The sequence below is a fragment of the Dasypus novemcinctus genome, chromosome 17 (assembly GCF_030445035.2).
Source record: "Dasypus novemcinctus isolate mDasNov1 chromosome 17, mDasNov1.1.hap2, whole genome shotgun sequence".
NCBI classification, from domain to species: domain Eukaryota; kingdom Metazoa; phylum Chordata; class Mammalia; order Cingulata; family Dasypodidae; genus Dasypus; species Dasypus novemcinctus.
Window position 1 is genome coordinate 666,580 of NC_080689.1, and position 26,465 is coordinate 693,044.

Genomic DNA, 26,465 nt, shown 5'->3' on the forward strand with positions numbered 1-26,465 from the left:
CAGGCTAAGCCACATGCACACCCACACCCACCAGAATGACTCTCATCTTAACATTCTTTGTAAGAGCAGAAGCTAAAAACCTAAGTAAGGTTCTGGTCAAATAAAATCGTTCAAACAAAACTGTGGCTGTTAAAAACACGTGGATCTACGTGTCAACACAAACACCTCTGCGCTGTGCTTCATTTGATGGGAACGCTCCAAACTGCTTCCCAAGTCCCTACGGAGGAATTCCACAGGGTGCTCGTGCAGAGGAGCTTCTGGGGTCACGAGAAACAGGAGCCTGGACAGTTTAGGCTGGGCTGAAGCTCAGTCTCCCAGCAATGGCCCAGATGACTCGACAGACAAAATAAGAAAACCGGAAAAACACTTTTTCTATAAACTGTAGGCTTTTTTATTCAGTTACGAGGTAGACAGATGAACATGGAAGGCTATTCCATTTACTTCCCCAAATTCATATTCCACTTCATTCATCCATCCCACACTGCTAGAAACCTTAAAAGAAACAACCAAGGTTGCCAGAAGGCTCCCCCCCCCCCATTTCTTAGCAATAATAGTCAAACTGCTTACAAAGAAGTTGCTACTAACTTAACTTCTCAATGTCCAAAGGGCCTTGTCCCCCCACGAAGTTCCCACATCAACAGAACCTGCCACGACTGATGGGGCAGAGTGCGACGACTACTTCTACACGATACTATGAGGGAAGCTTCAGATAGATTGTTGGTTGTCAAATCCCTGTGCACGTTAAGGGCAGAAGCTGGTGAAACCAACAAAGCAGAGCCCGTGATAAGTCAGGTGGCTCTGAATGGTTGCTGTCTTTGAAGATAACTTGTAACTTTATATTTTTTAGACATTAAAACATAATGGATTTGAAGCCTGATAGAAAAAGGAGAGAAGTATGTACAGGAGCCTCGGCAGGAATCAGGAAGACCTGGCTATTTTAACAGCTAATTTTGAGACAAGCTGTATTCAGCACGAAAGCAGCGCGAGCACGAGGGACGCTCCCCTCCCAGCTCCGGTCTGGACGCCGCGGTCTCGTGGCGCTGCGGCCGTGCCCGGGGAGCGGGAGCTGTGGGGCTCTCGGCAAGGACACCGCCGGCCCGGCAGCGTCAGGCTCGGAGGACGGCGTACTTGAAGACGGCCATGATGGCGGCGCTGATCGCCGCGGAGACGGGCACCGTGACGAACCAGGCCAGGAAGATGTTGCGGAAGAGCCGCCAGTCCACCGCCTTCTTGGACCGGAGCCAGCCCACCGACACGACAGAGCCCACCTGCGGAGAGACACGGTCAGGGCGCCGGCTCGAGGGCGCGGCGGCTGCAGACACGCAGCGCACGGGGTGAGGGCCCGGGCCACGGACGGGGCCGATTCCACAAAAGCAGGTCAAGAAGCAGATCGCTTGTGGGAAAATAAATGCAACCTAATAATCCAGTCATTAAATTTGTGCTAATGGGGGTAAAAGGAGATAGAAGAGCACTTTCTTTTCCTTTCTGAGCTACCGGAATTTTCTAATGGACACATGCTGACTTAATAAGCTAGAGTACAACGTGTAAGATCATTTGAAGCTTCAGGTGTTCCCAGGATCACTCGAGGACGACACCCTCATGCGGAGGGAGACCCGGGCCCGTGAACGCCAAGGACATCAGCTTCCTTCGCCCCCTCCGACTGCCACCTGCCCACCGAGCAACCCTTGGATCCAGCACTCCTCCTGGTGCTTCAATCCGAGAGCGCTGCATTTATGCTTTCAGTTGACGCAGGGCCCTTTCGAGACTGAAAACCTGAGACTTCTGCCACCACGACCCACACCGTGAGCACAAACGCCAACTGCCCGACGGCTTCCTGGAAAGGAGCGCCTGCCGGCAGCGGGTGGACCTGACTCGAGACCACGAAGTACAGAGTGCTCGGGAGAGCCAAGAGCAAGGAACGGAGGAGGGACAGCACTGCGGGGCGGAAAAGGGCTTTTGTACCACATGGGGAGAGAACACACCAACTGCATAATGAATAGACAGGAGAAATCCTTGTGGTTGCACGTCCTAAACTTGAAGTCCCTCGGGAAGCCCACGGCCAGTCCAGACCCGTCAGTTTACTGCACACTCACCTTGCAGTGCGTCGTGCTGATGGGAAGGCCGACGTTGGATGCGATGACCACGGTGAGGGCGGATGCCAGCTCGATGCTGAAGCCACTGCGGACACAAGGGCGCCGTCAGTTCCCATACCTCCGGACACAGACCCTGCCCTCCGTTCTCCTTGGTGACAGGCCCCAGAAACCTACTTCAATTTGGCCGTGACTCTTGTTTCCCTCCCCTCTAACGTTTAAGTTAGGCCTTAAGCTCTCCATCGCACCGCTCAAGCTGCCTGCACTTTTATTTTGAAGGATATGGTAACCGTCAGTCTTAGCTCTTAGCCGTTCCCAAACGGTTCTGAGAAGTTAACTGGCTAACTAACAGCCTCTGAAGCGGATGCCAAAGGGCCATAGATGAGTAAGATCGGTTTACACGACGGCGACCACAGGAGGCGCTTGCACGGCTGCGACGCCGACCACGGGAAAGCCACACGGCGCATCTGCTCACCTGGAGGGCGTGATGGGCGTCAGGTCCTTCCCCATGGTCTGGATGACTCTCCGCCCCCAAACCCAGAGCCCGGTACAGATGCCGACGCCGCCGTACAGGAGGAGCCATATCGGGGTGGCGACTTTTGAAGCGACGTCTCCCGTGTCATAAACCAGGTACAGAGCGACCAAGGGGCCGATGGCGTTGCTGGGGAGACAGAGCAGAGCACGTTCCAGGCAGAACATGAGGTTGGGGTCCCGCCGGCACCTGCTCGGTGGCCGGCAGGTCCCCGAAAGCGCAGCTTCAGGCCCCCTGAGCCAACAAGCCTTTCTCCAAAGGAACTACGTGGGCCCGCAGCACACGGCCCGAGAGCACAGCGCTGCTCGGGGGGTCGCCGCGCGTTTGAGCCAGCTCCCCGACTACAAGGGCCTCCCAGTCTACAGGCCACAGAACCACGGCGACCAGCCCTGCGAGCCCACCCCACGGGGCGGTGCTGGCCCCACTGCACAAGCACGTCCTCTCTACGGGAAAGCCGCGCTGAGAGAGCCCGCCGCCGTCTGGAACAGGGTAAGGATCTACTGCCTGGTTCTTAGGTCAGCAGCCCACCGGGCCAGCGCGCCCCCAGGGCCCCGAGCACCGACCTGACGTCGTTGCCGCCGTGGGCGAACGACCCGAAGCAGGCCGTGAGGATCTGCAGGAACTGGAAGAGCAGCGAGACCTCTGGCCGGTCCTGGTCGCTCCACTCGCCCAGAGAGCCGCCGCTGCCTCGCCGGCCACCCAGGCCCAGCTCCGCCTCGGCGCTGACGTCCGCCTCGGACGCGGGGTGGTCGGACACCGCGTTGCAGTAGCTGCTGTAGCTGTCCATGCGGACGCGCCTGCGGGAGTCCGCACCGGGCCAGGCCAGCCTCTCGGCGTCCTCGGCCCGCAGCTCGCCCTCCCGGGTGCGCAGCGAGTCCAGGGGCATGCCGCAGATGGCCATGGTGTAGGAGGTGTAGCTGTTGTTGCGCCGCAAGGGCTTGGCCGCCGAGTCGCCCATGCAGTCGCCCACCTTGGCCAGGTGCAGCTTGTGCAGCAGCTCCTTGTACAGGCCCGAGTCCTTGTGCACCGTGTGGTACTGGTAATGGCCGCTGGAGCTCATCTGGTGGCCGACCGCGTGGCTGAACTGGACGAGGCTCCCATTCGGCAGCCGCACCGCACCTGCCGGGCCCAGAGACGCCCGTCAGCGCCGGCCGCGCGGCCCCGGCACGCCACCCGCCCGGCGCCGCGGCGGGCCCACTCACCGCTCAGCGCCGAGTCCAGGCTGGCCGCCTCCTTCAGCGCCGCGCTGGGCAGCCCCTCCCGCTCCGGGGCTTCCTCCGCGCCCCCCAGCTTGAACGAGACGGTCCTCTCCTCCACCACGGCCCGGAGCGGTGCCGGCGCAGACCCCGCCTCGGAGATGGGGCTCCTGGGTTCGCTGTCACTGAGCGACAACTTGGTTTCTTCGTGGTCGTCTTTCAAGCCACCCTTTTTCTCCATTAAGGGACTTTCGGAAGGACTAGACTTTATTTCTCCTAGAAAAGAAGGTTTTTAATGTCGGGTTTTGACCATACTAACTCGGTTCCTATTCCCAATCCCAAAAAAAACCCATCTCAAAATAAGAAAAGAGGTAAATTACAGTTAAAATTAAGGATAACCTTCCGGTGTGCCTTATTATTTGTCAGTAGCTCCCCTCCACATAGAAACAAATACCGTGTATCGGGGGGCAAACTTCTCTGCAAAAGGCTAGTAGTGGGTATTTTAGGCTCTGCAGGACCTGTCCCGTATCCTTGTTCTTTTTTATTTTTACAACCCTCTACAACCATAAGCATCAGGAGCCCCATGCCATCCTTTTCAAGAGAGGAATGTGGCGCAAGCACGGGCTGGGCAGACAGGTAACTAAAAAGCTGCACAGCATCTTGTGTTCTTTTTAAAAAAGAATCTTCCAAATTTCAGCCCAAGCATTCAAGCAAAGAGATGCAGCCTGAAGATGACAACTTTTGATTTCCACCCCTAAAATACAGAAGGTTAAGTCTCATCTGAAATGCCTTATGGCTCCACAGCCCATGACCAAGCAGGAATAGCCATCGACCATGCCAAGGCACATAAAGCCTCTTTATGCAGGTCCAGAGCAAAGCTGGACTTGCCGTTAGCACCTGGCGGGACTTGGCCCATCCGCCCTCAGAGGGAGAAACGAGGTCAGCAAGTTCCAAAGGCCTTGCCCCCACTACACGCCCGGCGCCGCCACGCCATCAGGCCCAGACCTTCCCTGCAGCTGCAGCCACGCAGCCCTCCTCCAGCTCTGCTGCAGCCTGCGTCATTGCTTCAAATCATTAACTTTGTATTTGCACAGATGAAAAGGGCATAGATTATTTGAAGAGACCTCAGCTACTAAGGAATTAAATACAAGTTTTATGAGAAAACTCATACTGACCAGTTTACTCAATACTCAACTGTACGACAGTATGTGTAGCAGTAGCCTAAATGATTTCCTTCACATGCCTCTTAAAAATGTTTACCTCTAGAATGTAAGCAATTCTGAGAATTAAGGTCAGATATACACATTAGACTTAGCTTTGCTTGTCTGAAGTTACACACTGAGAACTCCAGTAGTTGAAGCCAAAGTTTTCTCTATGAAAATATTTCCTATCTACCCATTACACTTCACTAAGATACCCTCATACTTCTTGACACAGGCTACAACGTCTCCGTGTTTATTTGCCACCTCACTGCCAACAGATAAAGGCACATTTAAAACATCGGTTAAAGGCCCAGCGCCTTCGCAGCTCAGGCCCGGCGTTTAGGACGAGGCCTCAGGCAACCCAGGTCCATCGACTTGGACAAGCCCATTCGCTCACATTTCCTGTTTACGTTTTCTCACAGGGGCCAACAGGAAGAACAAGCACATTCCCAGGCCCACGTCCCACCACCAGCTCCACTTACGCTCAATCCTCCTCTTCATCCTGGGGCAGACAAAGAACCAGACGACAAGGGCGCAGAGCACCGCGCAGCCCGCCGCGATGAGGACGGTGCCCCACAGAGGCAGTCTGTCAAAGCCCAGCACTAGGAGATAAAACGGTGCGTCTTGAAAAGCCCGGGGCAGGCCCCCGGGACGTCATGCGCACGGCCTCCTCCGGGGGCACGCCCCCGCCAGCCCGGCGCCCTCCACGAGGCCCTGCAGGGCGGCTGTGCTGGCCGCTGCCCGTCCACGGCCGTCAGCTGGGAGATGAGTCCAGCAGGATCTCAAGCCCACGCCACGCTGGCTTGAACACCTGCTGGCCTCCCGCTTGCTTCCACTTGCTGTAGAAAACGTGGATTACTGTACCGAGGCCCACCGCTGTCCAAGAGGGGCCTGCCAACCACCGGCCTCGGTCAGCGGCACCGCAGGCTTATTTTAACCGAAAAGGAAGCTGCGCCCGTAGCCACGGGCCTCTGGTGAAATCCCTCTGGAAGCATTATCAAGCTAAGATTCAGAAAACCAGGTGCTATCCTTCAACTGGTAAAGTAGTTTAAAGGGCTGTCTTTTGCAAAAGGAGAACAACTCAGTGCAAGTGCACTAGCAAGCTGGATCTCAGAAGCAGACGTGCCTGCCGGCTTGCTCCTGTGGCTCGGTGTCTCCGTCGCTACCTGCCTCCAAGCCACCACCTGCCCTAAAAGCAGAGGTGAGCACGACATCATCCCAGTTAAGTGCAAAACACGTTGCAGCGATCCCTAGTTTACCCAAGAACAGCTTAGTTACTTGAGGTGGTTTTGTGGTATTTTGCTTATTAGAAATTAAATTTACTTACGAAGATGACTATAAGTCTTTCTGTCCTAATTTCTGCTTTCAATTGCGATCGCGTAGGTAGTTACACAAACTAAAATGTACATGGAATTTAATCTATCACAATTTAAATTTGTCTACAAAAAGTGGAAAAGCTTTTCTTTTGATAAATGATCCAGGAAAAACAGAACAAAATAGGAGAGTTCTGATCTTCAAAAATAATTGGAATCTAAGGTTCTAATTTCACTGAATTTTGAGGCTTGCTACCATATACATCTTAGCCTCACGGGAGACCCTTTTAGCTTAGCACAAGGAATCCAACATAAAACACAATTAGAAATGGAGCAGACCAACTTTTCTTCAAATGCACCATTTGGTAAGGGTCTGGTACCCACCCCCCAGTAAGATCAACAGCTTCACAGAGTTGTCCATTTTCTTTCCTGATTATTCCAAGAATAAAGGCAAGGTTAGAAATATTTGGCTAATGTCATTTTTGGTCAGTGACTTATTACTTTCGTGAGGCTTAAGAAGTAAGTCACAACCCATTAGACTGAAATAAAATTAATTTAGTGGACCACAATCAACCTAAAAAAAAAAAAAAAACCAGAATATTTGAAAAAAGGAGCACATCCCATGCAGGGCCAGCAGCCACGCCCCGGGCAGCCGTGGGAGCCCGTTTCTTCCAGGGAGCCACCGGCTGAAGACCGAAAGCCACCAACTGCAGCCAAGCAGCAAAGGTGCCCGGAGCACAAGGCTCAGCTGCTCAAGTTTCAAGTTACCCATCTTTGGTAGTTGCTTATGGAGAACTACTACTTAACACATTTTGCCTTAGTCCCAAAATAAAAGTAATCAGCTTTTCAATCTTTACATTCTCAAAAATTATTTCTCCTCTTAGCTGCATGAATTCTTCTTCCAAGTGCACTTAGGCCAGTTGTTAAACATCCCAATTCTTCTCATTCAAGCAGAGTCAGGGAAACAAGGTGACTCCCTCAGAAACAAGGGGGGCTCCCCTTGGGAGAGGAAAGCGAGAACATCCAGCAAACCAGTCCTAACGACCAGCTACTGACGACCGGCTACAGCTAAGGCCTCTCCAGTTGAGCTCAGGATCAATTCCAGCATTTTTAGCACAGGCAGGAGAAAGGGAGGGTGTCACACTCGCGGTGATCCTGTGAAGACTAAAGAGGAAAGGTCTGCAGTGGTTTAGAATCTGAGCAGGTCTCTGGTGGAAAGCTATCTAGGCTAACTCAGCACGCCCTGGCCTGCAGCCTTCTCAAACGGCGCAGGCCGGCCACTTCTAGGAGATTTCAGCCCTGTAAAGCAAAAAGGGGCAAATGGGGCATTTAATGCAAGTTTTGTAAATAACCTGTAAATTCACATTTCAGTATTTCAGTATTTACTTACAAGGTGCTCCCGTATACATGATGGAAAAGAAGTTTATTCCAACTGTGCAGGCATAGAAAACTGGCAAAGCTCGCAAACCATTAGGAACTGGATCTGCCTATAAAAAAACACCATGGAGACCAGCATTTTAAATGCAGTAAAAGTTAAACTAGTTCCATAAAACCATGTAATAGGGCAGGCTCAGGTTCGTTAAGCCAGTCAATCTCCCTCCTGGGATTTCCGAGTCCAGCTGGGTTTTTTCTTTCACCCGACCGGGGAGTCTCCCTACCAAGGCTGCCCCCTGCATTTTAGGGTTACATAACGTATGTGTTTTCTAGAACTTTGTTGTGTGTGTGTGTGCTATTCTAATAATCAGACAACTGATAATGTCCTGAAAAATCGGTTCTCTGAGCACCCATATTCTCAGGGTATCTGGAGTCCAGACGCAATCCTCAAACCCTCGATGAAGTCTGAGCCTGGGTGTACTGGAAGATGTACCACGCACCCGAAGAGACATCAGGAAAAACAGACCATGGAACGTCAAGGCATTACTTACCTGGCTTTATGCCTTCGAAGACTTCCTAAAAATAATGTAATGGTTTATCAAAGCGCTAAGACAAAAATCAACTGTGACTAGTTCATCCATTCGACCAACCACGTGTCAAGCACTACCCTGGGCACCGGATTCACAGTGAGACAAAGTTCTTATCTCACAGAACTGACATCTGCACTCCTGCATGGAATAATGTCAAGTACTATAAAAAATAAAGAAGGATAACGAGATGGTGATGGAAGGGGCATATTTTAGTTCAGGAGTCAGGGAAAGTGTTGGCAGAGCAGACGTGAATGGTGTAAAGCACGCTGCATGGACCAGGGGTAGAGAGGGACCAGCCACCCATCGTCTGGGTGTGGAACGTTCCAGACAGATGGTGAGCTAGCACAGAGGCCCTGGGTGAAAGCTGACTCACAGCCAGTGTGACCACAGAGGAGCGGCTCCTCCGAGCGTGTCCACTCCTGAAGAATGAAACGCAGTCTGAAGAACGCATTGGACAGCTCAATTTTAAACCATTAGCCTCAAAGGCCCAGTGCGACCTTCATCAAACTCCAACAGAAAATCCAGAGGGCAGAATCAAGTGATTCTAAAACTTCAGACAAGAAACCACGCTGCATTCTAACTCATTTATCTGAACGAACGCTAACGAGTCCAACAGCCCAGAGCCTAGAACTGGATGACGAACGACCACTGAGCAGTCAGGCCAAACCTGAAGCGCGGTGCGTTCCTGCAGGGGTTCACCCAACCCTCAAGAGAACCCCGAGGCCCCACGGGCTTCTTTTACCCATTTTCAAAGACTCAGCTGGTAATATGGTAGCTACAACCCAGACGAACTGATTGGTAGGAGCTGAAGGAAGCAGCTTATTTTGGTTTGTTATCCTGTATAGCCCAATTAAGTATTCACTGAAGTAGTCAGTAGAGAAATAAATAACAACAGTTAACAGTTAATTATGAAACACATGCTCATGGTTTAAAAAAAAATTCAATAGTTGGTAAAATCTAGGAAAAGGGCAAACCACAAAAGCACCCGGCTTTACTCCTTCCAGACCTCCATCACCCCCAAGAGTGAAGGAGGCTACCCGTGCCTATGAAATCATTCTTAGGCCATCTGACCCAGCACATACACATCAGACTTCACCAGGAAACATGTGCCTCATCGCTCACTCACGCAGACGGGACAGCGGGGCCCCGTACCCGTCTTCAACTCAGACTAGTCCCCTTTTTACATACTGCCAGTAAGTTTTTGTCTTAAGTCATCCTCTAAATTTAGTGATTATTATGTATATATTTAATTTGACTCCTCACAAATGGGAGAATGATGAAAGACCCATTTTCTTTTACCAGAAATTTAAATACTCAAAGAATACATATGTGTTGCTTCCCTCCATTCTTTGTGTTTAATACCACAGGCCTTCACCTTCATTCTGCTTTTTCCTGCTAGAAAAACTGAATGCCTCACCCTCATTCTGCTTTTTCCTGCTAGATAACCCGAAGCCCTGCAACACATTCAGAAAACAGAATTTTTTTAAAAATCAACTTTATTAATTCCCAAAATGGAATCTTAAGAGTTGTAAACTATATTAATGGTCAAATATTCAGATTTTGGCAGCCAGGACTCCCAAAGCTTACAGTCTATGGGTATGTCCTAGAATTAAAACCTAACAGTAAACCAGAAATATTCACTCATCACCTGAAATTCGCCTGTTTCTGAGGACCTGGCAGCCAGGCAGAGGGGTGGGAGTGCCTGGCCACGCCTGCCCCTCCTGCCGGTACCGAGGAAACAGGTGGGTGTACCCCACTCAGGTTGAGAAGCAGCGGGGCAAGTGACCGTCAAGCACTCCTCAGACGAGGGGCCCGAGCCCCTGAAATCCCGTCCCCCACCTGGGAAGGATGCGCTGTCCTGTGGAAGTAGACGCGGTCTCGATAAGCTCCAGGATGTGCGCCCCAGTCACCGGAAGCCAGCTGCGCCTCCCCCTCCCGGGGCCCGAGCGCAGGCACAACTCTAGGAAAAGCACTGCAAGTCCCGGGCCCCGGCTCCCGATGCCTCAAGGTCGCGTGCCAGGACCACGACCACGCGGTGGACGGGGGCGCAGGAAGGGCGGATGCTGTACACCAACAGCGGTCAGTGCCCTCGTCTACTCCACACCAGCCAAGGGACGCTGGGCAGCGGCTGAGTCAAGTTTTCCAAGTGTTAAATTGCTATATTCTCTGCCAAATGCAGGCTAAGGGCAATGGGGATTTGTGCGTCCTGTCCTTTAACACTCAGTTTCTACAGAGAAAAGCTACAAATCCTTCCCTAGAGACCTTAGAACTAGACCAGGCAAGTGGATCTGAACGCATTCCTATCCCCACGGGGGTAAGCCCTCTCTCCCTTCACCTGATTTCTACAGTTTAAGGGCATTCTTCAAAACTTACAATGGACTGTTAAGAGCCATTCGCCTAAGAAAAAGGACAACTTTGTTTCCTGAGAAAAATGCATTTATTCCACTGCGACTCCGTCCAATGCAAACATAGTCTTGTCTGCGTTTTTTGAGCCGGCATCAGACTTCTTGATAAAACTAAGACAAGCTATCAGGTCCCTCAAAAGGGATTTTCAAAAGGACAGGAAATAAGAGCTGCCGGGGTTTGTTTCTGCCTTGTTCTCCTTGCCTACTCTGAGAAACTGGAGACAAGCAGCCTTCCTCCAGCCTAGAGACTGGCTCTGACGAGCCACGCTGCAGGCGCCGGACGCTCCATTTAGCCCGCAGCTTAAACAGGCTGCAGGGAGCACTCTGGACTCCCAAGCTTTCCACCAACTTGGTGTGAACAAAACTGTGGCCTAGATTACAGGTGCCATCCTACACAGCTATGCAAAGTCATCCTAAACAAAGCCGCCTGGTTTTTCACCCCCATCGCTCCCGTTTCTTGGCTCGCCTCGGTGCTCGTTCACCTGCTCCTTCCCGAGGCCCTCTTGGTAATGAAAAGGCCACTTCTTTCAGAGAACGTGACCACGTACGAGAAGCGTACAGAGCCTCAGTTTTTTAATCTTCCAGAGCCACTCACCCACAGGCCAACCTCAGTGACCCAGTGAAGGCCCTGGAGGAAAAGTTACCTTGCGGAGGATGAGGGCTCGGACAAAGAAGAACAGAATCCCGGACATGATGCCAGACAGCAGCGGGGAGACAAACCACGACATCACTGAAAGGAAACGCATTGCAAAGAGGTGTCAACCGCGGCCAATCGGGACCACCCGTCACCTTACATCACAGCACCCGTTCCCAAACCCTTAAGTCTGCCCCTACATTTTAGAGCATGCGCTCTGGCCACACCATGGAAACCCCAAACATAAAAATTAAGCCATTGGGAGCTCAACATACCTATTTTTATAAGTTCCGACCACTTGACGCCCTCCTGCCCCTTCGCCACGAGAGAGAAGCCGATGGTGGCACCCACAATGCAGTGGGTTCCAGAAATGGGGAGCTTCAAGAAGGAAGCCACCAGCTGCCAGACAGCAGAACCTGCAGCGCGGCACAGCCACGGTCAGCGGGGGCTCCGGGGGGCCCTGTGTCCCCGCGCCCACGAAAGGCACAGAGCCCATGGCTAGGACGCCGCGCCCACCCGCCCCTACCAAACTTGGGAGGCCCTGAGCCCACAGCAGGCCCCCGCGCCCACGGCTGGGACCCCCCTCCCACGGCGAGGCCCCGCGCCCCCGCGCACCTACCGAACATGGCGCTGACGGAGCCGGCCATGAGCAGCGGCTGCGTGCTGTTGTACATCTCCACGTCGATCAGCCCCTTGCGGATGGTCTCGCTCACTTTGGCCCCCAGCAGGACAGAGCCCACCGTCTCGAAGATGCTGGCCAGGACGCACGCCTGCCGCAGCGTCACCACGCCCGAGCCCACGGCCGTGCCGAAGGAGTTCGCCACGTCGTTGGCACCCACGGAGAAGGCCAGGACGAAGGCGATGAGGAAGCCCAGGACCAGCATCCACAGGTAGTCGGCCAGCGGGCCCGCGGCCACGAGCGCGGCCGCCGTGGGCGCCATCCTCGCCGGCGCGCGGACGCACGAGTCACCGAGCCGCCGCCACAGCGCGTAAACAGAACATGAGGTATCAGAAAGCGCGAATAAATAACACGTTATGTACAACTCAATACTGTCGACTGCGGCGCGGGCCACGGGCGCGGGGGCCGCTGCTATAGGCCGCGCGTGGGCCTCGGGCGTCCGCGGCGTCTTTGGCTCCGGAGGGCTGGGCACTCGGGGAGCTCCATGGCGCAGGCGAGGAAGGACGCAGCTCGCCCTGCGGGAGGAGAAGCAACAATGGCAGGCGCCCTCCACGCAGAGCCGCGCGGGGCGGGCGGCACGTGGCGCGCCCCGGCCCGGAAGAGGCCTGGGCCGCGCATCCCCGCGCCCCGGCTCCCGTGCCCACCGTGGTCACAGCGCCGCGCCCTGGTCCCCGCGCTGACCCGCGCGATTCCTCGCCCTCTTGGTCCCCGCGGCCCCCAGCGACCCCGCGGCCCACCTTGGTCCCGGCGCCACCCGTGGTCCCCGGGGCCCCTCCGACCCCGCGCCCTCCCCGCTGGCACCGGAAGGAGGCTGTTCCCGCGCGCGCCGCCCCGGACCGCCAAAAAGGCCCGCGGGCGGGCGGCGGGCGGAGGGGGATGGAGCCGCGCAGACCCCGGCGCCCCGGCCTGCCCCGCCGCCGCCGCTCACCGGGCCGAGGGCCGCGCGGGACCACGAGGCGAGGCCGCGCAGGACGAGCGCACGGCACCGCGCCCCCGGCAGTCGCGCTCCTCGGCGGCGAAGGCGGAGTCCGCTGCGCGCCGCCCGCCGCCCGCCGCCTCTTAAGGCCGCGCCGCGCCCGCGTGACCCGCCGGGCCGCGCGCCCGGGCCCGCCCGCTGACGCACGCGCGCCGCCCCGCGCCGGAGGGGAGCCCGGCGGCCGCGCTCATTGGCCCGCCCGCGCCCGGCCCGCCCCGCGGGGAGCGCGCCCACGTGGGAGGGCCGGCCCGTCCCGCGCGCAGCCTCCTTTCCCGCGCGCGCGGCCCGGCCCCGTGCCGGCCGCGCCCCGGCTCCTGCCGTCCGCGCGGGGACTCGGCGGGGCGCGCGCCCGGGGAGCCCGCTGGGGCGCCGGGAGGCCCGGGCCGGCTCCGCCCCGCGGCGGGCGCGTGGGTGCGGGGCAAGCGCGCGGGTGGGCGCTGCGGGCTGGCGCAGGGCGGCGGGGCGGGCGCGAGGACGCGCTGCGGGCGCCAGCTCCGACCTTGAGGCGCCGCCTCGCCCTCGGGCCGCATTCGGTGCCCGCCGTGTGACTGGTGAACGCGACTGGAAGGGGAAGGGGGCCGATGAGTGGCCGTGTCCGACTTGCGCGCTCCGTGGACCCGCCGGTCGCAGCGGGGAGGACGGATTGTGCCTTGGCGCCCCGGAAGCGTTCTGGTCCCCCGTATGACACACGGTGCTGACTTGAAATTAGGATGAATTCTGCATATTTGGGAGTATCTCATTATAAAACCTGCCAGCCTTGCCGTGGGAGGTGCCTTTGTTGGGGTGTGGTGAGACAGGCCGCAGGGTCCAGGGGCGCACTCAGCGTCTTGGCATCTGGGGAGCGCTGCACCCAGCGTCAGAGCCCTGCAGGTGGTCGCTGCGGTGCCTCGGATCCACCTAGAACAGCCAGCGGGTCCCAAGGTCAAGTCCAGGAAGCAGTGACCATCAAGCTCAATTCTGATGTGATTTTGTTGCCTTAAAATACTGTACTGCTCCCCACCTCTTCTTTGTTACAAAGAAATTGAATAAAAGGGCTGCTCTGTTAAAGATCCTTAACATTGTGCCATTTAAGGCTTTTTTAAAATGTATTTTTTATTTATTTTTAAAAGATACATAGATCTTGCGAAATGTTACATTAAAAAAAACAGAAGAGGTTCCCAAATGCCTCACTCCCCACACCCCCACTCCTCCCACATCGACAGCTTCTTTCATTAGTGTGGTGCATCCATTGCATTTCATGAGTACATTTTGGAGCACTGCTACATGGTGTGGATTATAGTTTACATTGTAGTTTACACTCTCCCAGTCCATTCATTGGGTTGTGGCAGGATATATAATGTCCTGCATCTGTCCCTGCAGTGTCATTCAGGACAACTCCATGTCCCAAAAACACCCCTGTATCTCACCTTTTCCAGCTCCCTGCCTTCAACAATTCCCATGGCCACGGTCTGCACATCCATGATACAATTTCTTCCATTGCTAGAGTCACAATAATTCTATAGTAGAATACCAGTAAGTCCAGTCTAATCCATATTTTATTCCTCCATCCTGTGGAACCTAGGGTGGTGATGCCCCCTCCACCGCTCAGTTGAGAAGGGGCTTCGCTCCCGCACGGCTGGTGGACGGCACTCTCATGAAGGCAGCTGTAGACTCTCGGTTCCTTGGTGTGGTGAGACCATAGTTTTTAGGGTATTATTCGTATGGAAATTGCCTCGAACCTTCCCCAGTATGTTTTCTTCCGCCTGTCCATACACTTTTGCTGGCTGCGGTACTGGCTCTTTAGGCGGACCGACGTTTGCTGGAGAACCACTGGGGAGGGACAGGGCGGGGCCCTGAGGGTGGACTTTCAGGGCCCGGGGGCTGGAGATCCGCAGGGCTTCCCTGGACTTTCCCGTGGACGCTGTCCACAGGCTCTGCTCCAGCCAGGCGGTCTTGCCTTAGGGCGACGCTGAGTGCCTCTGGAAGGAGGTTGGGGTGGGCCGGCCGCCTCACCGGGGGGACAGCTGGTCTGTGGGCAGAGCCCTGAGACACCTGGACTGGCCGTGGACGTGTCACCTGCCCACAGGGGAGGAGGGGCGGGGCTCAGCCTCTGGACTGGAAAAGATGGCAGGAGTCAGCGGGGAGGGCCCCGGGTCCTGCCGGGTCACTGGACTCTGGAGAGAGGCCGGCAATCCTCCAGCTTGGGGGCAGCGCTCTCTAGGGCCTGGAGAGGCCGTCTGGTGTGGCCGTGGGCACTAGAGTGCCGGGTGACCAGAGCCCCCATGAGGGCCAGAGGCGCTCTGCCCTTCGTCCAGCAGGAAGCCTGCCCGGCCCCCCCGGCCCCCACCGGCCCCCACCTGGGCCTCCTTCCACTGCGAGTGAGGGGCTGCGCCTTCCACTGTGAGTGACGGGCTGCGGCGCGGAGGGCGTGTGTGAAGCCTGGCACTGGGCGCCCCAAGACCCCCTTTCCTGATGGCCCCTGGTAGCCTCAGTGGTGCAGTTACAGGGCCAGGAGCTGCCCCTGCGGGCCCCAGGCCCCCCAGACCAGAAGCGCAGGCAGAGGAGGTGACCGCAGTCCAGGAAGTAGGCGGAGGCCACCCCAGGGGCATCCTGGGAGCTTGGGGGGGGGCGGGGGACACGGCGCCCAGAGGCAGCTGCAGGGCGGGAAGAGCCCCCTGGCTCCCCCTCTGTTCCCGTTTCTCCCTCTTTCCCCCTGGCTCCTCCTGGCTCCCCCTCTGCTCCTGTCTCTCCCTCTGGCTCCCCCCCCCCCCCCCCGGCTCCCCCTCTGCCTCAGTCCCCGCGCAGTGCCAATTACCCGAGCTGAGGGGCCCCTGAGCTTCTGTGTGCCTGGCACGAGGGGCGCAAGGAGCAGCCCGGCCCGCGCAGAGGCCGAGGAGCCACTTTCGGGGAACGGGCAAGTTAGGTCCCAGAGGCCCCACACCTGGGTGTCAGTTTCCTCTTTCCGCACTGTCACCCTGAGGCTCTCAGTGACCCGCTCTCCTTCCTGCTCACGCCTCTGTGAGCCTCCTCCAGCTCCGTGGGACTGAAAAGCGCACTTGGGAGGCCTGGGCTGTCCCGTGTCCTGGAGCAAGAGGCGGCAGGGGGCCGCCCTTCCCTTCAGAGCAGAGGCTGCCGCCCCCGCCGCCCCCCCCCCATGCCTTCGCGCTCGGAGCACTGTTCTCTGGAGCCGGCTCGGGCGAGACCTGCCCGCAGGGGTCAGTTCCCGCCTGCGCTGGACGCGGCTGACCGCTGTCTGTGGACACGGCCTTGCTCCCAGTGGAACTGGCCGGCGTGCCCCACAGCGTCAGGGAGCGCCCCCGCGGAGGTGGCGGCCGCGAAGCGCCCAGGGCCCAGCTCACCAGTGGAGCCTCCAGGCGCTGGCCAGTTCCAGGGTGCAGGGCCCGGGGCCCCCAGCCCACCCCTCGGCCGGCCCTTCCCTTTGGCCACGCCTCGGGCAGAGCCGCGCCTTCCTCCCCGAGCTGCCCCTCTGGAGGCTTCACCTGGGGCGCCCCCTTTCTCGAAGGCCCCCCCTTCTCGGCTCTTCCTGGGGAAGCAGAGAAGAGAGGCGCCTCGCTGGAGACATGGGCGCTGCATGCAACGAGGACACTGCGGCGGGAGGACAGCCAGCCCGCTCCACACGCCCAGGCCGGGGTCAGCCAGGAGGGCGCCTTCCTCCCTTCCCCTGGCTCCCACTCATTCATTCGTTCGTTCATTCATTCATTCATTCATTCACTCCACAGATTAATACTCGTCCAGAGCCCAGGACACCAAGACTCATGGTCCACGCCCCACGAAACACAAACCCGTTCTTGCTTTGGGAATTTCAGCTGAGGAGGCCAGGAACTCAGCGCAAGGGGCCAAGGAAGCGTCCCCTGCGCCAGGCGGCACACGCCACCCCATCCTCGCACAGCCCCGGCCCCCCCGCCCCTTCCATGTACAGCCCCACAGGCCCCCACCGCCCCTTCCACACACAGCCCTTCGCCCCCGCTCCCCTCCACGCACAGCCCCTGCCCCCTGCCCCTTCCATGCACAGCCCCTCTTTCCCTGCCCCTTCCACGCACAGCCCCTGCCCCCCCCCTTCCATGCACAGCCCCTCGGCTCCCACCCCCTTCCATGCACAGCCCCTCTTTCCCTGCCCCTTCCACACACAGCCCCTGCCCCCCCCCCTTCCATGCACAGCCCCTCGGCTCCCACCCCCTTCCATGCACAGCCCCTCGGCTCCCACCCCCTTCCACGCACAGCCCTTCGCCCCCGCCCCCTTTCACGCACAGTCCTGCTCCCTGACCCTTGCTCACCACCCAGTGTCCCAGCAAACACTTGCAGAGTAATTGGGGGCCAGGCAACTCGACCCACAGCCCACCCTCCGCTGTAAAGTTTCCTGCCCTCAGGGCTCCTTCCCAGCCCCGCAGGGCCCCTCACTCATGGGACCCCTTCCACGAGGGGACGCTGTCCAAGAAGAGGCCCCCAGACTCGGGGTCCAGACCGTCTTGGGGGTGGCCTTAGCTTTGCAGGTCACTTTGCAGAAACCCAGGTGTTTGGAACACGAAGAGGGGCTTCAGATCCCAGAGCCCCGCGGCCTCGGGGCTGCGCAGGGCCCACTTCGTCCTTCGCGGTGGGCAGCCCACTGCCCTGGCAGACCCCCAGGCCCCCAACCTCCCTCCTGGTCCACAGGCCAGGGGCAGGACTGGCCACGGGCCACAGGGGCTCTGCCTCCTGCGGAGACGCCCAGGTGGCTCTTAGCAGGTTCCGGTTGAAGAAGAGTGAAGATTCCTGCTCTCTGGTGAGTTTTGGAAACTGTTCTTCCCAGCCCAATGCTGGAAAACCACTGCTTTTCTGTCTGCTGAGTCCTCTGAGTCCTGGGCAAGCCTCCTGCCTGCTCAGCCAAGGGCCAGTTTAGGGAACCGGTTTTGTAAAATGGAGATAATGATAAGGAAAGTGACTAACACTGGGCGTGGCAATAGCCAGCTCCTAATCAATTGGGGTGCCTGGGTGCCTGCAGGTTTTCTAGACATTTACCATCTTTAAGGACAGAATGCTTCTGGAGTTGGTGGGCTCATCCATATGCACAGATTCTTACCAGTTTCACTTTTCAAAAAGGACTTTATAGTGAAGCGGATGTGGCTCAACCAGTTGGGCAGCTGCCTATCACATGGGAGGCCCTGGTGCCTCCTAAAGAAGACGAGCAGCTGCCTGCACTGGCTGCAACAAGAGCTAGAAGTCCGCACCCCTCAGCAACGAGCAGATGCCACAGGAGAGCAGACACTGCAGCCCCTGGGGAGCGGATGTGGCTCCGGCTGTTGGGCACTCGCCTCCCATGTGGGAGGTCCTGGGGTCAGTTCCCAGTGCCTCCTGGAGAAGGCGAGCAGACAATGAGCAGACAGATGAGAGAACCATGGGGGGGGAGTAAATTTAAAAATAAAAATAAATAGCTAAAAAAAGGACTTTATACTGGGTGGCATCTTGCTGTTACCCCCACAATATTTCAGGGAAGCAGACTTGGCCCAGTGGTTAGGGCATCCGCCTACCACATGGGAGGTCTGCGGTTCAAACCCTGGGCCTCCTTGACCCGTGTGGAGCTGGCCCATGCGCAGTGCTGATGCACACAAGGAGTGCCCTGCCATGCAGGGGTGTCCCCCATGTAGGGGAGCCCCACGTGCAAGGAGTGCGCCCCATAAGGAGAGCCGCTCAGCGCGAAACAAAGTGCAGCCTGCCCAGGAATGGCGCTGCCCACACGGAGAGCTGTCACAGCAAGATGACGCAACAAAAAAGAAACACAGATTTCCGGTGCCGCTGACAACAACAAAATATATTCATTTCAGAGCGGTCAACCAGTCAATACCCAGCACCTGCCAGGAGCTGAACTTTTAACTGTGACCTTGGATAATGCTGTCCTTTTACATGACGATGGTTTATACTCTATTATGTATTGTGTCATACATATGAATTATCAATTACAGACCCTTTCCCAGCTGGTACTAGGTACTTTCAAAGGCCTGGTTTCATTTCCTTCTCGGCCCGGTGATGCAGGCAGAGCATGTAACACCCACTCAGGGAGACGGAACTCCAAAGGCCCACGACCTCGGGGCTGGCAGGGAGGGAGCAGGGCCCAGCGCCCTGGCACAGGGGGCCCAGCTGGCGTCTGATGAGTGAACGAATGAAGGTTCTCTCCATTTCCAGATTTAAACCAGGGGAGCGACTTTCAGGGGTAGAACTTTCAGGCCAGCCAAGAGAAAGAACTGTACTTCATCTTCTAGGACAACCTCAATTGCAAATATTCTCTTCCACAGGTATTCATATTTACTAGATTTGTGTTCTGATTGTTAGTTCACAAGATGCAAATAGGGGAAATAGTTTAGGGCAAAGGGAGCTAAAGATTATTAATTTTCATATAAATAATACTCATGTTTAAAAACTACATAGGGAGTTGAGGTGGCACTAGAGAACGAGAGTAAAATCTATACAGTGCAGAAGGGTATCAAGTGAAAAGTGCCTGTCTTTAGAATTTAGCTTTCTAATCTAACCCCTGAAATAACTAATATTAAGTTTCTTGTGATACACACACGTGCATAAACATAAGCTATTTCTATTTTTATATGATGTGTAATATATACCATTTTATTTTTTAAACAAATGAAATTGTACCATTCATAGTTATGCAACCTGTTCTTTTCTCTTGCCATCATCTTAGATAACTCTGCGTGTTGTTTAACGTGGACATGATTGCCCTTTATGAATCGTGTGTGGGCATGTGCACATGCGTGTTTATGTGGATCCTTGTGCGCACGGGTTGGTGAGAGCACATGCTACATGAACGTTTCCATCTTGCTGTGATATTCCTAAACGGAATGGTTTAGATGCTGTGGCAGTTGGTATTATTTATAACTCCAAAAAGAGATACTATGTTCGTAAACTAGTCTGTTTCTCTGGGCGTGATACCCCTTTGATGGTATTAAATTCAGAGGTTTCATTTTCACTTCTTAAAATCGAGATTAGGGCTTTGATTCATCCACGTCATTAGGGCAGGCAGGCTTGAGCCCCTGCCTCTTGGGGGCTGATGAAAGCGACTCTTTAGACACAGAAGATGCACAGAGGATCCTGCGGCCCTGGGAAGAGAGATGAACCTGACAGTCCACAGCTGGCCTCGTAAAGAGAGCAGCTGAGCCCAGAGAGAAACGAGCCGCAGGGAGAGAGCCGAGCCTTGTGCCAGCTACAGCTGAGACTGGGAGAAGCTGGGACCGCGGAGCCTGAAGAGGAAGGAGGAAGGCTGAGCCTCGCAGGCATCGCCCGCCATTTTGGTTCAACACGTGGCAACAGACTTTGGGTGAGGCAGTACCTCTTATGGTACTTGAGTTGGACTCTTTAGGGCTTGGTAACTGTAAGCTTCTACCCCAAATAAATATCCTTTATAAAAGCTCACAGATTCCTTTGGCTTTGCCTCAGCAGCCCTTTGGCTGAGAGATACAGATGCCTACCCAGTGAACGAGTGAAAACACCAGTGCCAGGCCTGGGGGACGCGTTGAAGTCTCACCCACCTGTCTCCTCCATCACCGCCAGCCCCGTCTCCTCTTCAGCTCCCTCCATCCCAACAGGAAGCCTCTGCTGCCCTGCGCCGTTCCAACCCCATGCGTGTCATTCCTGAGCGAACCTCTCCCCCTGTCCAGTGCCCCTCCTCGTTCAGGCCAAGCCCCCTCCTCACTCCACCCGTGGCTCTTCCCAGCATGCCTGCATCCAGCTGACCAGCCTCTCCGTCCTGCCCTGGCTGCACAGTGGCCGCCTCGCTTGTTGACCGTACTTCCGCGCAGGCAGCCGCTGGCAGGTGGCTGTGATAGGGTCGTCGTGGGCGCTGAACCCTCGAGCTGGCCCTGGAGCTTGAGCTCTCTGTGAGCGCGCTCTCAGCCAAGGCACAGAGGGGCCTGCTGCCCAGAAGGCCGTGGCGAGGCCGTCCTCACCCCCACCCCGTGCTCCCACTTTCACCCCCTGACCCGCTGCTTACTCCTGGACCCCTTCAAAAGGGGGTTGCAGGCTGTTTCCCCGGGGTTTAGACCCTGCTGGGCAATTTCTAGCCAGCCGTGTAGGGCGCCCTGGAGAGGGGAGGGTGACCGCGGGGCTCTGGGCCCACCCTGAGCCAGGGCAGCCTCGCCCTTCCTGGTGCCTGGACTCTGGACGCTGCGGGACCCGGGGCCAGGCCGGGCTGGGCAGACCTGGCATGAGACCGAGGGGGAGGGGGGCGGCCAGTGTGAAACCCAGGCTAGCATCTCCTTCCACCCTCCCGCCTCCTCGGGGTCCCCCCATCTTCTTTCTCCTCTGCAGTGCTGCTCCCACCACCGACTTCTTCCCTGCTGTCTTGGAGCAGCATAGGTGTCCCCTCATCCCCTCTGCTCTGGTCACTTTGGGTGGCAGCCTCAGCCTTCTCTCACTCTCCTGTCTGCACACCTGCTGCCTGCACACCTGACTCCTGCACACCTGCCCCCAAACTCCTGCACACCTGCTGCCTACACACCTGCCGCCTGCACACCTGCCCCTGCACACCTACCCCCTGAACACCTGCCCTCTGCACACCTGACCCTGCATACCTGCTGCCTGCACACCTGACCCCCGAACACCTGCACACCTGCCCCCTGCACACCTGCCTGCACACCTGCCATGTGCACACCTGCCATGTGCACACCTGACCCTGCATACCTGCCGCCTGCACACCTGCTCCTACGCACCTACCCCCTGCACACCTGCCTCCAGCACACCTGTCCCTGCACACCTGCCTCCAGCACACCTGTCCCTGCACACCTGCCGCCTGCACACCTGCCCCTACGCACCTACCCCCTGCACACCTGCCTCCAGCACATCTGCCCCTGCACACCTGCCCCTGCACATCTGCCCCCTGAATACCTGCTGCCCGCACACCTGCCTGGCCCCAGGGCTCCTCTGCTCTGCACTCCTTCTGGACCCTTCTGCACTGAGGAGGCCGCAGGCTTGGCTTCCTCCAGGCCAACTCACCTGGCCCCGGCGCCGGCATTTCTCTACCTCTCGCCCACCTGCCACCCCAGGCAACACGTGAGCCCCTCGGGATGCCCCAGCTCTGTGCCCCAAGCTGTGGCCCCGCCTGCTTTCTCCGTTCGTCCGTCTTCGCAGGCTCTAGGAGGCTCCCGAGGGGTCAGCCCTCTCTCACTCTCACCCTGCTCCTGGGCTGGATGGCCTGTACTGAGGGGCACAGGTGACCTAGACCTGTACCTCTCGGGCCTGAGCACCTGGTCAGGGGCTTCTGGCCTCTAAGTGCCCTGGTCGGGGAGGGGGGCACCTGGCCTCTAAGTGCCCCCTGGTTGGGGGGTGTCTTGCGTGCAGACGGAGCTGCGAGATGCGGCGTCGGCCCCACTGGCTGCGGGCACGGCAGCCCTTGTCGCTGCGTTCCTGGTTTTTCCAGCAAGAGCAGAAGCTCTGTGCGCCTCTGCGCTTCTTTGCCCTGCGGAGATACAGGTGGTAAACGCGGAAGCTCAGGAGGGCCAGACACGAGGCAGGCGGGGAGGGCGGGCCAACTGCACAGGCGTGGAGGGGGCCTTTGCCCTGAAGCCCACCCGCGGGCCGCCTGACCCTCCGCGCCAGCTTGCACCCCTGGCCAGGGCAGCTCCAGCTAAGCACAGGCTCCATCCCCCAGGGCGGCCGCGCCCCTCCCCTCTGCAGAGGCGTGTGGGGGGGTGACCTGGTTTCCTTGGCGGGAGCAGAAGCAGCACCTCCGCTTCTCACCTGGTGTCAGGTGCTGCCCCGTGGCTCTTCTCACCCGGCCCTCCTCAGAGCCCCAAGCTAATTCAGGAAGGGCCTCAGGGCTGCCCCGGTACACGCAGGCCAAGACGGGGAGGGGGCTGGAAGCAGAGTGCGTGGGGAGGAAGGCGCGAGCGGCACGTGGGGCGCCCCAGCTTGGCCCTGGGCCCCTCATAGCCTGCCACTCACCCCCTTCCCCACCTCCAGACCACTGCTGGTCATTCCTCCCGAAGGCCTCCCACCACCACTCCCCCCCCCCCCCCCCCCCCCCCCCCCCCCCGCCGCCCCTTGCAGCTTGCTCGCTGGCTGCTCTCTGTGTTGATTCACTGCGTTCTCCTGTGTCTGCTTCTCTCCCTTTGTTGCGTCATCTTGCTGCGCCAGCTCTCCGTGGGCATGGGCCGTCAGCTCTCCGCAGGCGCAGGCCAGCTTGTCTTCACAAGGAGACCCTGGGACGTGAACCCTGGGCGTCCCATATGGTAGACGGGAGCCCAATCGATTGAGCCACAGCCGCTTTCCCCACCACCACTCTCGAGCAGCCAACCCAGACAGCTGCTCCCTGACGTTTCCCCGCAGCGCCCTCCTCTGCCCGTCCCGCTTTATCTCCCAGTTTCACAGCAGGAGAAACCGCCGCGGCGCCGAAGCCAGCCTGGTTGTCGAGACGCGTTCAGCGTCCTCGCCCCGACAGTCCCGCGTGTGTCCCCTGCCCTCCTCACAGCAAGCCTGGGAGCAGGACGGCCCCCCACCAGATGAGAAGCCGGGGCGCGGGGGGGCCGGTGGCCCCAAGCCAAACCCGTGGGGGCCGAGTGGCAGTTTCCCTCGGGCCTTTCGACTGCGCGGTCCTGGTCCTTCCACCCCTGAAGGACAAAGCTGAGCTCCCAGGGGCAGGCCCCCTCCCTGTGGTGACAAACACGGCGTGACAATGGGCTAAGTACGTGGAAGATAGCGCGGAGTGACATAACCAGGAAGGCCATTCCTCCTTGTTCCGTCTATAGATTCGCAAGTTTCTCAAATTCATTTTACAAGTTCATTCTTCTCCCGCTTGGCAGAGGCTGGATATGGCGAGCGAGGAGCAGAAGCAGGCTGCCCCCACGGGCCCCCACGGGCAGGGGCCTCCCCGCGCAGGGTGCTGGCACGTCCCCTCTCCCCGAGGTGCGCGGTTACGGCCACCGGGAAGCAGATCGTGGCCGGCGTTCCCGGTGTCATGGATTTCTCTCAGGGCCCACGTCATTTCTGGCAGCTACAAAGACGCCTGCATCTGAACGTTGGTACATGGCGACAGGAGGCGCAGCTTCCCGGCATCCCGCGCGCCGCACGTCAGGCCCAGAGGGGGAAGGGCGCCCCACAGGCCTGCTCCCCGTGAAGGGCTAACGTCCTCCCGCGCCTCCAGCCCAGATTGGGCTCGTAGGCGCCAACGTTCGCCGCGGAAGCCAAGGTTTGTTTTCCAAAGGGACAGCTGAGTTTTACGCACTCGCCGTGGGACTCCTGCATCTCACTCTGAACCAGGGTGCCCTCAGCTGCCTCCTGGAGCCACGGCGTCCCCTGTGCAGGCCCAAGCACGAGAGGCGGGCACGCACCCCAGCTCCCGCGGGCGGCTCCCTCCAGGAGCTTGGTGGGCAGAGGAGTGCATCCACGAGAACCGTCGCCGCGGTGTACACAGAAGACGCCACCTATGGGCCCGCCAGGGTGTGTGAGGAGCGAAGGACAGCAGCGAGGGACTGGCCCAAAGGCCGGGGGCCTGAGCGCGCAGCCCGCCGCCGTGGTCAGCGGGACTCGTGGTCCACAGGCAACACTGCCCAGGCCTCACCTGATCACAGGTGAGCCCTAACCGGCTCCCGCCTAGCTCGGACGCGTGCCTCACTTTAACAGTGACAGCTTCCCCTCCTCTCCCGGTCCACGGCTGTCCACCCAAGTCCCAAAGAGCACCTGAAAAAGAGGAAGAAAACGCAGAGGAAGCGCCCGGAGCCTCCATTCCAGCCATGTGCTTGGGAACCCGCTATAAGCCAAGTCGCAATGCAGGACGTGTTTCTTACGTGGGCTGTGCTTTAAAAAGGCTAAGAAGTGTTGCTTTATGAGAAAAAGTCCATTTGCCAAACATTAAACAAATACCGTCAGAGACGGTGGGTCTGCGTCCGGGCAGGAGCGAGGCCTGCCCTGCCCTCAGAGGGGAGGAAAAGGGGGCTGGTGGTGCGGGGTGGGGGCCGCGGAGCTGCAGGGGGCCTGGAGGGCTGGCCAAGGGCAGGGCTGCTCAGCAGCGCCCGCAGGGCTGGAAGGAGGGGTCTGGGGGGCGGGGAGCTGCTGGGTCACGGGACTGGGGATGGCGGGTCGGCTGGGACAGGGGCCTGGAGGGCTGGAACGGGGTGGGGGCAGCTGGGGATGGGGGGGGGTGGGGGGGTGTGCTGGAAGGTGGGGCGGGGGGGGGGCTGGGACTGGGGCTGGGGGGCGGGGCTGGGCAAGGCACAGGGGCCCTGGCAGGGCCAGGTCCCGACTTCACCCCGCAGGAGATGGGGGTCGTGCCTGTTTGGGGGCGCGGGGGCTGGGCCCTGAGCCAGATGCTGCTCGTGCCCCTCGCCTCAGGCTTTCTGGGGTTCACAGGGACCCTGGTCTGTCTCTGTGTCTCCTGGCCACGGTGGGGTCGCAAAGCCACCTGCATCCTGCTTGCCTCCCCACACCCCTGCCTGCCCTCGGGGCTGCGGACCCTCCAGCTGGGGGGCCGCCCCGAGGGCAGGGGGCGGGACTCGGACAGCGCTTCCGGGCCTCTGGGCGCAGGAGCAGGGCTGGGGCTGGGGTTGCGCTGCCTCTCGGCCCCGGGGCAGCTTCTGCCCGTAACTCTCCATCCGGGACAGCAAGACGGAGAGAAAAGCAGAAGCCACCAAGGCGCTCGCGTTTCTTCCCCTTAGGCAAGAGCGGTGTTCGGCTGGAGACGCAGAACCGCGGCGGCCTCTCCCGGCGTCCGGAGCGGGGGCCGAGGCTGGCGGGGCGGCGGCGGGTTCCGGCCACCAAAGCGCAGGCGGCGAGGCTCGGCCCGGCGCGCCCACCTCGGCGCGGCACCTTCCGCCGCGGCCCCGGCCTGGGCTCCGGGTCGCCAGGTCCCCTCGCGACGCCCCTCCTCGGGCCCCCGCGCCCCGCGCCTCGCCGCCCGCCGCCCGCTCCTGCACCCCCTCCTCCAGGCGCAGCGCGCAGGGGCGCTCGGGACCCGGGCCTCGCCCCGGCCTCTCCCTGCGGGGTGCCCCGATCGCGGGTTCCCGGGGCCGCCACCCGTGAAGGTGCCCGGCCGTGAGGGCGCAGCCAGCCCCCCCCCCCCCGGCTGGCCCCTGAGAAGTCCCGGCGGGAGGCCGCGCCCGCCGCCCCCGCACCCACAGGGGCTCTCCCCCGCTCCCCCAGAGCCCCGAGGAGGCAGCTGAGCTCCAGCGCCCTCTTCTCCCTGTGCCCGTCCTCGGCCCTGCCCCCCGCGGCCACCCGGCCCGGCTCTGAAGCGGCTGCCTGGCCCCTGGGGCCCAGGGCGGCGGGAGGGGCTCCCACGAGGCTCGACACGCGCTTTGGGCCGGTTTTTGCGGGAAGCAACACCGTGGAGATGGGAGCCTTGCGCGGCGTCTCCAGCGCCGGGCGCGGGCCCGGTGGGCGCAGCGGCTCCTGACCCGCCTGGCCACCCTCGCGGGGCCGCGGCCGCGCCCTGCTGACACCGTGAACTCCAGCTTGGAAAGCCGGGGGCTCTGCGCTGGGACCCGCGCGTGGGAGGTCCTTT

The 26,465-nt window shown here is 58.9% G+C and overlaps 1 protein-coding gene across 2 annotated transcripts; it reads right to left on the reverse strand.

Moving 5' to 3' along the window:
- Positions 1-367: 367 nt before the first annotated feature.
- SLC20A1 (solute carrier family 20 member 1) lies at positions 368-13,118 on the reverse strand. 2 transcript variants are annotated; one of them, XM_058278056.1, is made up of 11 exons: positions 12,944-13,118; positions 11,956-12,530; positions 11,612-11,752; positions 11,347-11,432; positions 7,724-7,820; positions 5,503-5,622; positions 3,825-4,094; positions 3,186-3,741; positions 2,566-2,751; positions 2,094-2,178; positions 368-1,268 (listed from the first exon to the last, which is right to left on the reverse strand). In XM_058278056.1, exons 2-11 carry the CDS (start codon positions 12,275-12,277, stop codon positions 1,107-1,109), a joined length of 2,025 nt encoding a protein of 674 aa, XP_058134039.1. In that variant the 5' UTR covers positions 12,278-12,530; positions 12,944-13,118; the 3' UTR covers positions 368-1,106. The 2 variants fall into 2 exon arrangements, with proteins under 2 accessions (XP_058134039.1, XP_058134038.1); XM_058278055.2 differs by lacking the exon at positions 12,944-13,118 and adding an exon at positions 12,753-12,903.
- Between the last annotated feature and the right edge of the window lie 13,347 nt (positions 13,119-26,465).